At 40.9% G+C, this 16213-nt stretch overlaps 1 protein-coding gene across 8 annotated transcripts in view; it reads left to right on the forward strand.

Moving 5' to 3' along the window:
* Nucleotides 1–16213, forward strand: part of SYNE1 (spectrin repeat containing nuclear envelope protein 1) — a 400736-nt gene that overhangs the window by 341566 nt on the left and 42957 nt on the right. For 6 of the 8 annotated variants that reach the window (XM_080663595.1, XM_080663598.1, XM_080663597.1 and 3 more), the window contains 2 exons: nucleotides 1925–2083; nucleotides 5784–5950. In XM_080663595.1, the coding sequence (XP_080519721.1) occupies nucleotides 1925–2083; nucleotides 5784–5950 (326 nt within the window). Of the gene's footprint in view, nucleotides 1–1924; nucleotides 2084–5783; nucleotides 5951–11351; nucleotides 11589–16213 lie in introns of those variants that run through there. The other 2 variants (XM_080663602.1, XM_080663603.1) reach the window with 1 other exon arrangement.

Raw genomic sequence — 16213 nt, forward strand, 5'->3', positions numbered from 1 at the left:
TGCAACTTAGTTGGAGCCTACCTGTTTCTCTCCCAGCTCTTGCTCTACGTAAGCAAATGAAAGCCACATTTCGGTGTGGATCAACACCAGAGATATACGTATATTCTAGCTGCTTGGTGGAGATGTAGAATGCATGAATGTCAAGGAGAAAAAAAAATGAAAAACTCAAATGATGCCCTAGAGTCATATACAGTGGTTACAGTATATTAATGACCAGTTTTTGTTAAGTCTTGAGTATTTACTGGTCATTTTCTTAAATTATTTTATTGTTTGTATTCTATTATGAGCCTACTGTATTCCAGTATGTAGGACAATGCTTGGTAGACACTGGTTTACTGCAAACAATAAATATTTTTTATTGAATTTATTAGGTTGACATTGGTCAATAAAATTATATAGGTTGCAGGTGTACAATTCTATAATACAGCATCTATATATTGTGTTGTGTGTTCACCACCCCACGTCCAGTCTCCTTCCATCACCATTTATCTCCCCTATACCCTCTTCTACCACATCTCACCCCCATTTCCCTCTGGTAATCACCATACTCATAGACAATAAATATTTGTTGAAAGAGTTTTGGAACCAATCGTAAGATTAACTTACAAATGAAAAAAAGTAAGGCTTAAGAGAAGATGCTTAGCCTTTCCCTAATCATATCATTAGTAAATGATGAAGACTGTTTTGAATCTCAGCTGTGCCCAGATGTTTGATCATAATGTTATATTACAGCCTGTATCAAAGACTCGGGCTTCGCTGCTTCTACCTCGCACCGACTATAAATAAATGCCTCAACTGCATCTAACCTCCATTCCTATCTCTTGAATGTGGATAGTACTACCTTCCTCTCAAAGAAATAGATACTATTTTTCTCTGATGCAGTCATCTTTCCTGCAGATGTGGTTGAGAAAAGCCCTAGAATTCACTCTTGTCCATGGCCAAGATTGGGGAGAAGAGGAAGCTACACATAGCAAGACCTATTCATCTTAAGTCTCAAGGGCAAGAGTGTCTACTTTTTTTTCTTGGGAAATGGTGGCATTGAGAAGTTCCAATTCGGAAAATATAGTTTCAGCTTGGACATCACTGAACCAGAACCATCAGCTGCACTCTTTTTTTTTTTTTAATATATTTTATTGATTTTTTACAGAGAGGAAGGAAGAGGGATAGAGAGTTAGAAACATCGATGAGAGAGAAACATCGATCAGCTGCCTCTTGCACACCTCCCACTGGGGATATGCCCGCAACCAAGTTACGTGCCCTTGACCGGAATCGAACCTGGGACCTTTCAGTCCGCAGGCCGACGCTCTATCCACTGAGCCAAACCGGTCTTGGCATCAGCTGCACTCTTGACTCTCTGAATGAAAAAGGAAAAGTCACATTCACCAGAAAATTCAAAATCATAGGGGTCCCGGATACTGTGCACGGTGCTGTCCGAGTTCTAGAGGAAAGGGGAGCAGGGAGGAGGGAGTGTAGTCTTCTCCTCGGCGCTGTCTGGAGTAGCTTAACATCGGTGACATTTGTCTCCAAAACTTGTGTTTTCTTAGTCTTTTCCATTCCTACCAGAATTCACCCCAGGTAAATTCACTGCTCTTTGTTTTTAGTTTTACTAAAAACTTCGGCTTTTTCAGTAAAATTGCACCATCCTGTATTCTATCCACAAGGAACCAGCTGTCGTGTGAAGCTGGAGTGTCAGCACCTGTAATACGTGACTGTGCCCGTGTCTCCCCGGGAGGAAAGGACGGGGTTCAGGTCTCCCACTTGTATTTAAGGGCATTGTTCCCAGGACCGAGCCTCAGGGAGCAGCACCTAAGGAGACGCACTATTGTTCATATCAGTCCTCCCCGAGTTTGCTGGCTGTTTCCCTCTGGGTACGAGCTCCACTCTGACCATCCTTTTGCGTTTTCGCCCATTTTCAACTTTCCAGCTCTCCCTCCGGCGGCAGCAGGTCAGCGAGAGACTGAATGAATGGGCAGTCTTCAGTGAAAAGAACAAGGAGCTTTGCGAATGGCTGACTCAGATGGAGAGCAAAGTTTCCCAGAATGGAGACATCCTCATTGAAGAGATGATAGAGAAGCTCAAGAAGGTAGGGGGTGCCCGGCGGCATCTGTTTTCACCCTTCCTGGTGCTTAGGCGCGCGATAGGCCTTGCTCACAATTTCCATCAAAGCAGCACTCTCTTACGAACGTTTCATCTTTCTAATATAAAATAAACTTGCATGGAAAGGCCTCCTTTACTTTAAAAAGATTTTCTTCTTTTTGTGTATTCGTTTACTTTTAAGTTTAAATTTTATTTCTCAATTACTGTTTACATTCAGTATTATTTTGTATTAGTTTGAGGTGTGCAGTAGAGTGGTTAGATAATCATACACTTGTAAAGTGGTCCCTTGATATTTTAAGTACCCACCTGGTACCATAGTTATTATAATAGTCTTGACTATATTTTCTACACTTTACCTTACCTCCCCCAGGACTGTTCTGTAACTACCAGTTAGTATTTCTCAATCCCTTTACGTTTTTCACCCAGTCCCCCAACCCCCTTTATACCTGGCAACCATCAGTCTGTTCTCTGTATCTATGAGTCTATTTCTGTTTTGTTTGTTCATTTATAGTTTGTTCCTTACATTCCACATATATGTGAAATCACATAGTATTTGTCTTTCTACAGAGAATATTTTCAATTTGTTATGAAATAGAGTATTTGCTGATAATGTTCAATATTTTGGACTTGTAGTTACTGGTCCAGTGGGCATCATTTATATGTAGGAGGTAACCTCACAGAGAAGAACAAAAAAAAAAAAATCTTAGAATCAATTAAACTGAAATTTTCTTCTTTTTTAAATGTTTTTTTATTGATTTCAGAGAGGGAGAGAGAGAGAGAGAGAAAAACATCAACGTGAGAGAGAATCATTGATCAGTTGCCTCCTGCATGTCCCTCTCCCCCCTGGGGATTGAGCCCGCAACCCAGGCATGTGCCCTGACCAGGAATCATACCATGACCTCCTGGTTCATAGGCTGACACTCAACCACTAAGCCACCCCGGCTAGGCTGACATTTTCCTTATAAAACAGGATTTATAGTCAGTCACAGGAAAAAGAACTTTTCTGAGAATTTTGGTTTAGTATTATTCTCAAGTTATACATTATTATTAAAGTATTTTATATATTCACATGGATTTAGAACATTACTATGTCTATATAGGGCTGATCAAATTTACTAGCATTGAAAAATGCTTTTGAAGATTTTAGTGGTATTTCCACATAGTTTTGAACGATCATTATATTTTAGGTTATGGTTCTCGCACATATCACCATCTGGTGTACAGTGTCTTCTCCACTTTCTTGTTCATTATCTGTCTGCAGTGGGAGCCCCATGGGACTCTTAGCTTCCCTGGAACAGGGACTAGGTCTGTTTTGTTCATCACTCCATCTCCTTCGCCCAGAATGATGCCAACTTCTCATAAGCTTTGTGTTAGCCTTCCCAGTGTCTCTTCCTTTACTTTGGTAAGAGTACCTCCAAGGTCTCTGAAAACAAATATAAATGGGTATTAGGAAAAATCTTCTGTATTCATGCACACATACACAGAGAAAAAGAAAAACTCCAAAGCAACACGTAATATTAATTTACTTCATAGGTTTCCACTTAAAATTGCAAATCCTAAGGATAAACATTTGTATTTTTGATATCATAATCCTTTCAAATGTGGGCTGAGGTGATAGAGATTTCAGATGTAAGCATCTGCTAACAGCTCTGCTAGTTTCTGAGCATCAGCGAATGTCCCACTAGACATGATTAACATACTGTAGGTGTTGTAGTGAAGTTTGCTATAGAATAAATGTTGGCTAAGTCTATCTATATTTTCATTTATTTTCTTCATGAAATTTAAGATGTATAGTTCAGGGATGGAAAAAAAAAACCAGCTCTTGAATGATATACAGTTGTAATTTAAAATTTAGAAAAATTTTAATTTTTTACAGTTAATTTTGTTACACTATTTGACACGATGTTAGGAATCATCTTTAAAATATTAACTCTACTATTTTGTATATAAAATAAGTTATGGAATTTTTAAAATGAAGTCTTTATGAGCTTGCCTCTTGTGCTGTCTTTTTTGTAAAGGAAAATAACACCGAGGCTTGGCCATTTTAGCAATATTAGCAAAAAGCAGTTAATAAACAGACTGTAACCAAGACACTGGTGTCTACAGCATTAACAGTTAAAAACATTTTCATCTGAAAGACAGCCCAAGAGCATTATTTTGCTATAAATATTAGGCTTAGACTAATTCATTTGAAATAAATATTTCTCAGTAAAATTATCTCAAATGTATGGTGAAATATTATACCTATTAGTAAGTACATCCAATGTATTGGTCTTTGAATCCCAGCATGTTGAAGTAATATAAAGAGGAGGGTAGGTGGGGGTATGGCCCAAGGATAGCACTCAATACTGGGATACAGTAAAATTTCACTGCTCCTCTCATTTTTTTTTGTGGGGGGAGGGGGTCTTTGTACTTAGGTAACTAACTTGGGAGGATAGCTCTGTTATCACACTAACTTTAGAGCAAGAGAAGGTTAAAACGTTTATGCTCCTATAATACCTGTCTTCATATATTATGTTGCTGAGAAAATATTTGCTGCATAATAGAAGCTTAAGTCAAAAATGAAAAAGTTGATTCGAAAGATTGGGTCTTGTCACTCTGGAAGAGAGTAGGAGGGTCATTGGACAGGGAGCGCAGATAGAGGTGGAGGGGAGGTACCTTTCAGCATCACTTTAGTCGCAGCATTGAGTGGCCTGTCTCCTGCAGATAGGCCACATGTAGCCTGTGCTCCTCATCCACAGCAATCCTGAAGAGGAGCTAGTGCCAAAACTGGAAAAGGAAGAGCATTTGAGACCCATTGATTCTCTAAGACTAGTGCTTATTATTCTTAAGAGTTAATTTGCCATTGATTTATGTGTTATAAAACATTCGCATATTATAGAGGATGTCTCTTTAAAATGAAGGTACTACTCTTTTTAAAAATATATATATTTTTAATGATTTCAGAGAGGAAGGGGGAGAGAGATAGAGATAGAGATAGAGAGATAGAAACATCAATGATGAGAGAGAACCATTGATCGGCTGCCTCCTGCATGCCCCCTAACGGGGATCGAACCTGCAACCCGGGCATCTGCCCTTGACTGGAATCGAACCTGGGACCGTTCAGTCCCCAGGCTGACGCTCTATCCACTGAGCCAAACCAGCTAGGGCAAAGGTACTACTCTTAAAACATTCTGCATCAATAACGATTGACAAACACACACGTACACTTACATTTATATGTCAAATACACACACACACACACACACACACACACACACACACACACATCATATAAGCCCCTTGTGGGCAGCTATTTGTATGAGAACTGATTCTAACTATAACGTCAGGTTGGTGGTTACAAGAAGGTATAATATCTCAGCATTAAAATCCTTCAAGTTTTGTCTTTTTTTTTTTAATCTATGAGTGTACCTTTGTTTTTTAATGCCCATTTTATGTAAATAGAAAGCACCCCCTATTCCCTTGTTAAAATATCTACATAAAACTTCAATGTGGACTCTGCATACATACTGCCAATAATAGGTTCCACTCTAGCTTGCGCACATGGACGGATATTCAAACAGTGTTCCTCGTGTCGAAGTACTTCCAAACAGTAGGAAACTATAATTATCATGCTTCTAGGAGAGCCAGGCTGCATGTACCAAGAATATGCTTTCTGACCTCTGGGGTTGCTATTTATTGCTCAGGATTACCAAGAGGAAATTGCTATTGCCCAAGAGAACAAAATACAGCTCCAACAAATGGGAGAGCGACTCGCGAGAGCCAGCCACGAGAGCAAGGCCTCGGAGATCGAGTACAAGCTCGGAAAGGTCAATGACCGGTGGCAGCATCTCCTGGACCTCATGGCAGCCAGGTAAAAAGGGCCTGTCGGCAGGACAGGTGTGCGCAGAAGTGTAACACATTCACTCCGCCTTTCAGCTAAGGATAACCCAACCCATCTCTCTGTGCTCTTTATCCCACCATTGTAGTTCACTCTTTTCTCAAAAGTGTCACTTGCATTAACTTTAAAATGCTCCTTATTTCCTAAGTTTAGTGGTGTTTACAGTTAGCTGAAAGTCATGTGCAATCAAAACTCCTTCCCAGGAAAGAAATTCTTTTTTCAGACCTTCATGGGTATCCGACTGATGCTAAGGAAGTGAAACTGGTTTGAAAAAAGAAAAAAAAAGAAAAAGAAAAGCTATCACGTTCCTACTATCTTTCTGGTTAGCAAGGGAAGATTCTAATCATTGCCACTCTGCTCCATTGTAAAAATAACCCGCTGCTTTATTGCAAATGTGTCCTTAGCTTTAATAACTGTCAGGGGCTGCCTTCTATCTGAGAGGAATATTGCATTCAGTTTTTGTTGCAGAAGGGCAGGGTGAGTGAAACAGATAAAAATAAAAAATAAAAATATTTAAGGGTCTCTACTAGCCTATAAACCTCTGCTATGATTGAATGAGGCACCCTGGTATTTGATATAAAAAGAGGGAATGACTAAGTAGATGCTTTATTTTAGGTGAACTTTGCTTCATGTTGGAATGTAGGCTCCATGAAGACAGGGACCTTTGTCCACCCTGTCCACTGTGTATCACAAACACCAAGAGCCTGGATGTAATTTGGGCTCAATAAATATTTGAATGAATGAATGAATGAATGAATACTTGAATACTTGAATGGATATTCTGTATGGCAGTTAGGAGACTTGTAATGTAACAAATGCTACTGATTTACAGCCATTTTGGAGTTATCTTCAATATGCTGTTTTTTAAAGTATTTAGTCAAAAGTGTATTTATATGTGTGTGTATATATATGTACATTCAGTGTTATTTTGTATTAGTTTCAGGTGTACAGCATGGTGGTTAGACAAAGTATTACTATATACAAAGTATTCCCCAGGTTATTTCCAGCACATCCCATGATATTCCGTAACTACCAATCTGTACTTCTCAATCCCTTCACCTTTGTCACCTGGGATCCTTGCCTTGGCCGTGCTGCATAAAGCTGGACAGGAAGTAGTGCCTTTTGAAGATTTTGTGCCCACACCAACTGCATGCAGGCACGACAGTTCCATGTTAATTTTGAAAACACTTACTATATTTTTTCTACAAAGGAGATATGAAAGAGGGTCACATTTAAGAAGAAAGTGAGATTGTCGTGTATTTTATTTTAATGCCACAAAAAAGGAGTAAATGTTTATTTACTTTCAAAATGTTTAACAATAGCACGGTAATAGCTAAACATCTACTGAACCCTGTTTGTGCCAATGACCATGCTACAGGCTTCATACGCATCTTCTCACATGTTACAACGCCCTTTGAAGGGAGCATTATTAGCATACCCATTTTCCAGATGCAGAGGTGAGGCTTAGGTTTGCTCGTGGTCACTTACATCCTGAGCGACAGAGCCTGTACTCCCTGACTCCACAGCCCATGTTGTGCTCTCCGACCTGCCAAACTTAGGACTTCCTTGTGTCTGTTCTAGAAAATGCAGTTACAAGGCAATTGGGTTCTTTTATTTATTTCAACCACCTAATTTCCAAATCCTTTGTTTGTGAAGGACTGACCACGTAACAGTGACCGAGAGCTTTTGAGAATACAGAGGCAAAGGCCCTTTCTTCCCGGAGTTCACGGTGGAAGCACAGACAGGCAAAGGCATCAAGGAAAAGGACGAGCCAAATGCGCTAGGCATGCTACCAAAAAGAGATGGGAGCATAGGGTTCAAATAAAGGTACTCTAAAGTTTAGTCAAAAGTAGTTTCAGAATCCCAAGGCTACAGTTTGGGCTTCTCAGTCACTGAGAACAAAACCTTATTTCCGAAGGAGAAATTGAACCCCCTTGTGCTATAAATACCCTTGGTAGGGAAGCCACCCCCTTGATAAACATCCCTGGATTCTTTTGGTCCAATTAGGACTCATGGATTGGCTTGCATTGCCCTGTAATCCAGTCAAAGTAGTTAATAGTCTTTTTTTTTTTTTTTTTTTTAATGTTTAGTGGCTCAATGGTATAGAACAGTGGTCGGCAAATTCATTAGTCAACAGAGCCAAATATCAACAGTACACCGATTGAAATTTCTTTTGAGAGCCAAATTTTTTAAACTTAAACTATATAGGTAGGTACATTGTTATTAACTTAATTAGGGTACTCCTAAGCTGGCCTTTGCTAAAAACTCAAGGGGCCAAAGAGCCGCATGTGGCTCACGAGCCGCAGTTTGCTGACCACTGGTATAGAACAATATGGGGACGCACTATGTATAAGATGTTTTAAGTTAAATATGATATAATTTAATCGTAAGCAGCTAGCTTAGTGTATGCCCAGCTGTTAGCCAATATTATATCAAATGAGTTAGGTGCTTTTTCCTCAAAGTCATGTGTGTGTTAATGTCTGGTTTTTCAAGGGAGAATTTTTACATGTTATTTAGTTTATTTTTCTAAAAAAAAAATACGTATCAGTAAACTTGAGCCAATTAAATATCTCTAAGGTATACATACTTTGCACTAGAGTCACAAAAACGCTCATAGGCTCCTACTTTTGTGGAATCTCATCACACACAGATCTAACTCCCTCGGGAGACTTTTGTATATGTTGTCCACTTCTAACTGTCTCCTTCTGAAGCAGGCCAGATGAGATGTTGACCATTGATTTGTCCTGGAGTTTTTCGTGCTACCCCGTGTTCATAGTTTCCTTGAAGGCTTTCCTAAATGACTCTCCATCACATTAGCTTTCCGTTTCCTTGTTTATCGGAGCTTCACTCATGCACAGACTAAATGGCCATCTCCCACACCCATCTTCCCGTATGACCTGCCACCTGAAATATTAAGTTTCCATGCGTCAGTCTCACTCACCTCTCTTCTCTCTTCCAACTTTTTTTCACACTGATTCATTACCATAAAGCATAACATGGTTCTGCTTTTTGGTATGTCTATGTGTTCCGGTGCCCTTGTGGGAATGGGAAAGGCTGTTTTTGAAGATGATCATATCTCCGGGTCAGTAGCTTCCCAACTAACAGAAACATGGAAAAGGGAGAAAGAAAGAGATTTGGGCACACAATGCAACATAGAAGTCTACACTTGAAACCTATATCATCTTATTAACCAAATTCACCCCAATAAATTTAATAAAAATAAATAAATAGAAGGATAAGGGAAAAAGAGAGATGGAGAGAAAATATTCACTGATACTAATTTTACCACCACATATAAATAGAATGCATAGTTGTGAACCAGCTTCCTATATCACCAATGGGTTGACCATTCTGAGTACAAAATACCAGTGTCTTTTGCATTGCATGTTTAAATTGTCACCAAGTATCAGTATTTGAGGGCAACAAAATTTGCTCAGTTACTTTCATGGTGCAATGCATAATGTTTTAGTATCCTTTCCATACTTTCTAGGCCTGCTCAGTTCAGTGTAGCAGTCACCAGCTACATGTGGCTATCTAAATTTACTGAAATGGAATACAACTAAACTAGAGTTTAGTTTTAATTATAGTCCTTTGTACTGGCCACATTTCCAATGTTCAGAATCCACATGAAGATGAAGGCTATGTTACTTACTGGGCACTGCAGACAGAGAATATTCCCATCATCCCAGAAAGTTCCATTGGTCAGCGCTGGCTGGCTAAGACAGTTGAAAGCATCTCTGAGCCCTTGGTTTTCATTAAGAGTCAACATCAGAAACAGTCACCACTATAATTCCTACAAAACTGTCTTCAAGGATCCTGCCTTTCATCTGGCCAGTGAACCCTATGCAAAAGCCACATAGCAATTTTTCTGGGGCTCCGGGCGGACAGGAAGTCTGTCTTGCAGCGTGAGTTGTTCTGTGCTTCTTACAATAGGAAATGCACTGTTGAACATTTCCCACCTCAGGGTCTGGGATTGTCAGACTCAAGCTATTTGCTCCATTGCAATAGCTTGTCTCCTGTTCTGGATTCATGACCAATATATTCCTTTAACCAGAATTTCCATTTTATATTACTGATTGGAAAAAATAACTTCTCAGAGGAGTGATTGTTTTATTTAAAAAATCACAATAGGCTATCTTTGAGTAGAAAGGTTTAAAATAATTTTATTTATAACTAAGTATTCTGGGGGTATATTTCTTTTTTAAAAAATGTACTTTTATTGATTTCAGAGTGGAAGGGGGAGAGAGAGATTGAAAAATCATTGATGACAGAATCATTGATCGGCTGCCTCCTGCACATCCCCTACTGGGGGGTGGAGCCCACAACCCAGACATGTGCTCTTGACCGGAATCGAACCCAGGACCCTTCAATCTCTTAGGTGGATGCTCTATCCACTGAGCCAAACCAGCTAGGGCTGGAGTATATTTCTTATGTAAAATACAAGTTTGCTTCTTTTACGAAGAGTGTTTCTCTTTAAAAGGAGTCAGCTCACACAGCCAGAGCCCAGCATCTTGTTTTATTTTACTTGCAATTCACTTAGCAAATACTATTTATGTATTTACTTATTTGTTATTTATTTGTGTGTTTGTATACCTTAATCCAAAAAGGATTTAAAGCAGCCAGCATAAGTCACATTGTATTAAATGACCAGTAATTAATAATTTGAAGTTTATTTCCTTTAAAAGCTTAAATTATGAAATTAATATAGACTCAGTGCAGAAAATTTGGCAACTTGAAACTCACAAAAGGAAAAAAAGTTATCTGAAATTCCACCAAGCAAATGAACAGATACCTTTTAAAAATCACCTTCCAGTGAACATGTTATTTTTATCACATTGTATCATTATTTTTAAAAGGACACGACTTTGAATATGTAAGTGGAAAAGAACATTTCTTCATTATCTCTCATGTGCAAATAGTCTATTCCCAGTAAGACGAAGCACTCATCCACAGACCAGCTTTTCCAGCCCACCTTCCCGAACAACCCCTGTACCTCCTACTTACACCTCTTAGCTGGCAAGGAAACTGAAGAAAAAGAGAAGTTGCTCCTTTTTGCTACTGCAATGGGCTATACCTGTGGAGGGTTCGTTTCTTTGTTTGCCTTTGGAAGATTTACAGTTTTCAAATATCCTTTCCAAGTTAACAAATAGCCCCCAAGGAAAGCGGCCGGTCCCTGCAGAGCGACGGAGTGCCTGCAGCCCGCCTTCTTTGTGATCTCCTCCCGTCTTTAGACCCGGAGCCTCCCCCTCCTTGCAGATTACCCGGAGCCTCTTCCCCTCCTCACACTCGTGGCCCACATTCCAGGAGATCAGGCCTGGCACATGCTAATGAATGTGGGTTTTATTTAGCAACATGACCACTTGTCACTGCCCAGTGTCATATTATCGGGCAGAGACTTACCAACATTTGTCTGGAGTGAGCATTTTCATATTTGCAAACACAGACCAGGGGAAGCTTCCATCCCCACGCAGCCCTTAGCCTTCGGCTCTGCAGAGCTGACTTTGGCAAGTGGCAGCTTCATGGTGGTGGCGGAAGGTCTGCGTGCCCTGAGGATGGCGGAGGACGGCGGCGTGGACGCAGATCTCCCAGACTGTGACTGCGATGTCACCAGGCAGGCATCTCCTTGAGTCCCTTCCATTGAGCATAGCTCCCGGGTTACGGGATACGTGGACTTTGTAGGTGGGAGCCCGACTCCGTCGTCGTGGTTGCCAGGGCGAAGTGGAGGAGATCGGGTTAGGAGGTTGTTGGCCGGGGACGCCTAAGAGTTATTTGGTGGTTGGTTTTCTTGTCGCCCTCCTGGGCCCGTGGAGCTGGATGAAAAGGGGGATGAGCCTGGTGATGGCTTGGCATGCCAGTTGTCTCCGGACTGTATGCGTCACACGAGGGGTATGGCTACAGGAGGGAGCCTGAGACGCAGGAAGGAGTCTGAGGAAAAGATCCAGTTAGTCCATCCTTTGCTATTTAAAGCATGGGCTCCTGAGGAAACCGAAATTCAGCCGTGGCCAGAGCACACCACGGTAGCTGAACGCCCTCCCTTTATTAAGTACAAACCTGCTCATGGTTGAAGAGCCTGGAGGGCTTTGTGTGTGAGAAAAAGTTGGTTCTGTTGAGGTTTGGTCGCTAACCAGTATAAAGATTTTGAAACATAGGCAACATGTAGAAACGCATTTCTAAAATAGTAACCGGGCACTGTGCAAATGTTTAGTTCATGATTTTTCCAATTAGAGTATCATTGTCTCAGTAATTTTCATTTAATTTTTAAAATGCATTTTCTTATGCCATAACATCTCCCAAATAAATTCCTACTGTCGAATAGGATTTATTAATGATACTTTTGGTTCTGTTATGTTAAGGATATAAATTTTTGGTTTTGGTGTATGGTTGGTTCTACCTAAATAGTTTGAAGGAATGTAGTGGGGTGTATCTATTAGATGTGTGTGTGTGTGTGTGTGTGTGTGTGTGTGTGTGTGTGTGTATGTATTCGTATGTATTCATGGGACAATGCTAAGCATTAAGAAGCTGGACAACTGGATTTAGTAGCAGGCTCCTTCTCCAGCAAGGTCAAGTGCCCATAAGGACCGTGGAAGGAGAACCATAAGCTTCAGGGACTTACAGATTTAACAGGCTTGTAAACGCACCCAGTCCTGTGACGTCTGTGAACATCTATTTTGAATTATAATCCTGGATGCTACCAAAAGGAATGTTGCTCAAACTCCTTATGATGACAGATTACATTAAAATATTGTGACACTTTCTCCAAGGATTTCTTTTAAAGAAATGGGGAAAATATGGAACATTTTGGCTTAAGACAGAATGATCCTTATCCTGCAAATACCGAGTTTAATAAAATCAAGGGAGATGTACGAGGGTTTTACTACCCATTTTTCTCTCAAACACATAATGTATTTGCTATTTGTAGTCAAATACACTTTTTAAAAAAAATGAAAAAGGAGAAGCACTTAAATATTCACCCCATTGACTTCACCAAGATTTACACATTCATTCGAAAGAGGAACTTGTCCCTAATGGACTATATGAACAAGCATTTCCATGTCACGATGCCCTTGACACATTGCACACTAACTGCTCTGACTGTTGGAACTCCTTCAATATTGAACAAGATAACTAACCCTGTCGATGATTTGGCTGGTATAGACAATGTCCAATGGGACAGTCTTAATTCACATCTCTTTGTGCCTTGGATCTTTTAATCATGTTTGCCAGCAAATTTTGAACCAAGAAAATCAATTTTAGTACAAATAAACCATTTGCAACTGTTGGACCTAGAGGAAAATGTAAAGATTCACTTCATATTAACTAATTGATATCAAATAAATTTAAAAAGGAAATATGTTAACTAAGTAAAGGTATTTTACTTAGAATAGTGATTATTAATGTTTAGCAGGCACTTAAGTACTGCACAACTTTGTGCAACGCTTACTATGGCAGGGAAAAAAGAAAAACAAAAGTGGGAATTTACAGCCGCACCTTCCCAACGAACTTAACGTGGGGGAGAGAAACGTGCAAAAATACTACCAGGGAGTTAATATACGTGCAGGGAGGAAACAAGCCTTGAGGTTCTCTTCTAGCCTCTGGTGCCAAACGAAACCCTGATGCCATGATGAGGTTGTTCTAAAACCCCATCCCAAGCATAGTCAGCATCCAGATCTTCCCAGATCTGAAGACAGGAAGCTGGTCAGGATGAGAGGTCCTGAGAGGACATTCTTACAGGGTAACACCAGGACACACATCTCAGTGCAACGATCTATTCTTCAGTCCTGTTCCCGGGGCTCTATTGATTATAATTTGTCTTATAATTGGTTTGGGCCACTAAAACAGGTGTCCAGGCTATGTTAAATCCCAAGGCCATGCTGTGGGCATTGCTAGAATGTACACCTGAGTTTGGCATTCAGGAGCCATTCAAACATTGTCATTTGTCCAGCGGATGTGGCTCGGTGGTTGAGCATTGACCTATGAACCAGAAGGTCATGGTTGAATGCTTGTTTGGGGCATATGCCAGAGTTGCAGGCTCGATCCCCAGTGTAGAGTGTGCAGGAGGCAGCTGGTTCATGATTCTCTCTCATCACTGATGTTTCTATCTCTCCCTCTCCCTCTCTCTTCCTCTTTGAAATCAATAAAAATATATTTAAAAAAAATAAAACTGTCATCCCCTGGCTGACACACCATTTCTCATTTCTTAGACATGAGAAAAAGATAAATGGATTGTGTAAAAGTTCTTGGGATTATTATTTAAGGCCAATACCTTGAAATGCCCCCAGGACAGGGTACAATTTATATTTATAAAGTTAATTAGAGAAGTCTTATTTTTAATGGAATTATGAGAAGTGATATGCATATTGCAACACATGCTTTCTATTCCCTAATTAATAGGCTATCTTGTAAAAGATGATCCTAATTTTTAAATACACTTTTAAAAAATGAGGTAATACACCTAAGAGTGGCTTTATGAACTGAAATGTTATGCAAATATAGGCACTATTGCTATTATCATAATTAATGAAATAAGGGTATTATTATTATTACCCTGGCCATAGTGAAACTTCTTTAAAAAATATTTGTGTGACAGGGGAAAAGTGATTGTGTCATGAATAGATTTTTCATCTGTTAAACATTGATTTATAGATTTACTAGAGGCCCAGTGCACGAAATTTGTGCACGGGGTGGGGCTGTCCCTCAGCCCAGCCTGCATCCTCTCCAATCTGGGACCCCTCGAGGGATGTCCGACTGCCTGTTTAGGCCCGATCACAGTGGGATTGGGCCTAAACGGGCAGTCGGACATTCCTCTCACAATCCAGGACTGCTGGCTCCCAACTGCTCACCTGCCTGCCTTCCTGATTGCCCCTAACCACTTCTGCCTGCCAGCCTGATCACCCCCTAACCACTCCCCTGCCAGCCTGATTGATGCCTAACTGCTCCCCTGCCAGCCTGATTGCCCCTAACTGCCCTCCCCTGCAGGCCTGGTCACCCCTAACTGCCCTCCCCTGTGGGCCTGGGTCCCCCCCAATTGCTCTCCCCTGCAAGCCTGGGTCCCCTCAACTGCCCTCCCCTGCAGGCCTGGGTCCCTCCCAACTGCCTTTCCCTGCAAACCTGGTTGCCCCCAACTTCCCTCCCATGCAGGCTTGATCACCCCCAACTGCCCTCCCTTACAGGCCTGTTCCCTCCCAACTGCACTCCCCTGCTGGCTTCCTCCATCGCCGGGGGCAACCCTAGCCTCCTGCTCTTTCCAGCTCCGTGGCTGCCGCCATTTCTGTTTGGGTTTATGTATCTTCTATCATTGAAACTTTGTAGCCTTGAGTGGAGGCCTAGGCCGGCAAGGGCAGGCGGAAAGCTTGGCTTCCTCCATCGCCGGGGAAACCCAAGCCTCCCTCCTGCTCTCTGTGGCCGTAGCCACCTTGGTTGGGTTTATTTGCATATTTGCTCCTGATTGGCTGTTGGGCATGGCTTGTGGGTGTAGTGGAGTGATGGTTAATTTGCATATTACTCTTTTATTAGATAGGATAGAAACTATAAGAGAAGTGGTGATAACCTGTTTTATGCAATTAAAAATGGTAAAAATGCCCGAAATACTTAGGTTCTGAGATATTTTCTTCACAGCAGTGGCTCTTGACCTGAGAAGCCTATCAGAGTGATCTGGGGAGGAGCGTGGGGAGGTGGGAAGTGAACAGCGGGCATGTGAAATCTGAAAGCCCCCTGCATGATCCTGTCACAGTCCTAGCTTGAGAATCACCTCTTTACTATTTGAAAGTAATTGAGCTGAGAAAAACTTGATGACTCTGAGTACAAGTTGTCAGTCTTTGAGAACATTCTATTGTAGATCTCTGCCTTGAAATATATCACATCCCTCGGATTTTAAAAGGTCATATTGCTCTTGACTATCTTTTAGTAGATACCTCTTTAGTCGAGTCAAGTTGACACCTCAAAGATGGAGGTGTTGTGTAGCTCATCTGCCATTCATCTCTATGATGAGCAGGGTCAAAGGTAATGACATTTCCTGAACCAAAAGGCAGGCCTGAGGGTCCAAAAGCAAACCTGACTTTTAAACAAGGCTGTACCAGAAATCACTGATCATGTGCTTATCATCCACATCACCATTCTTTTGAGAGCAATCTCTACACACTCAGCCATGACAGGTTCTCACCAGAAATCCAATAATTGATTTTTGCTGCTATTTCTTGATAATAATAGAGCTGAGAAATACTATGTGACCTTCCCAAA

This window comes from Plecotus auritus, assembly GCF_963455305.1.
Source record: "Plecotus auritus genome assembly, chromosome: 4".
Lineage (NCBI taxonomy): Eukaryota > Metazoa > Chordata > Mammalia > Chiroptera > Vespertilionidae > Plecotus > Plecotus auritus.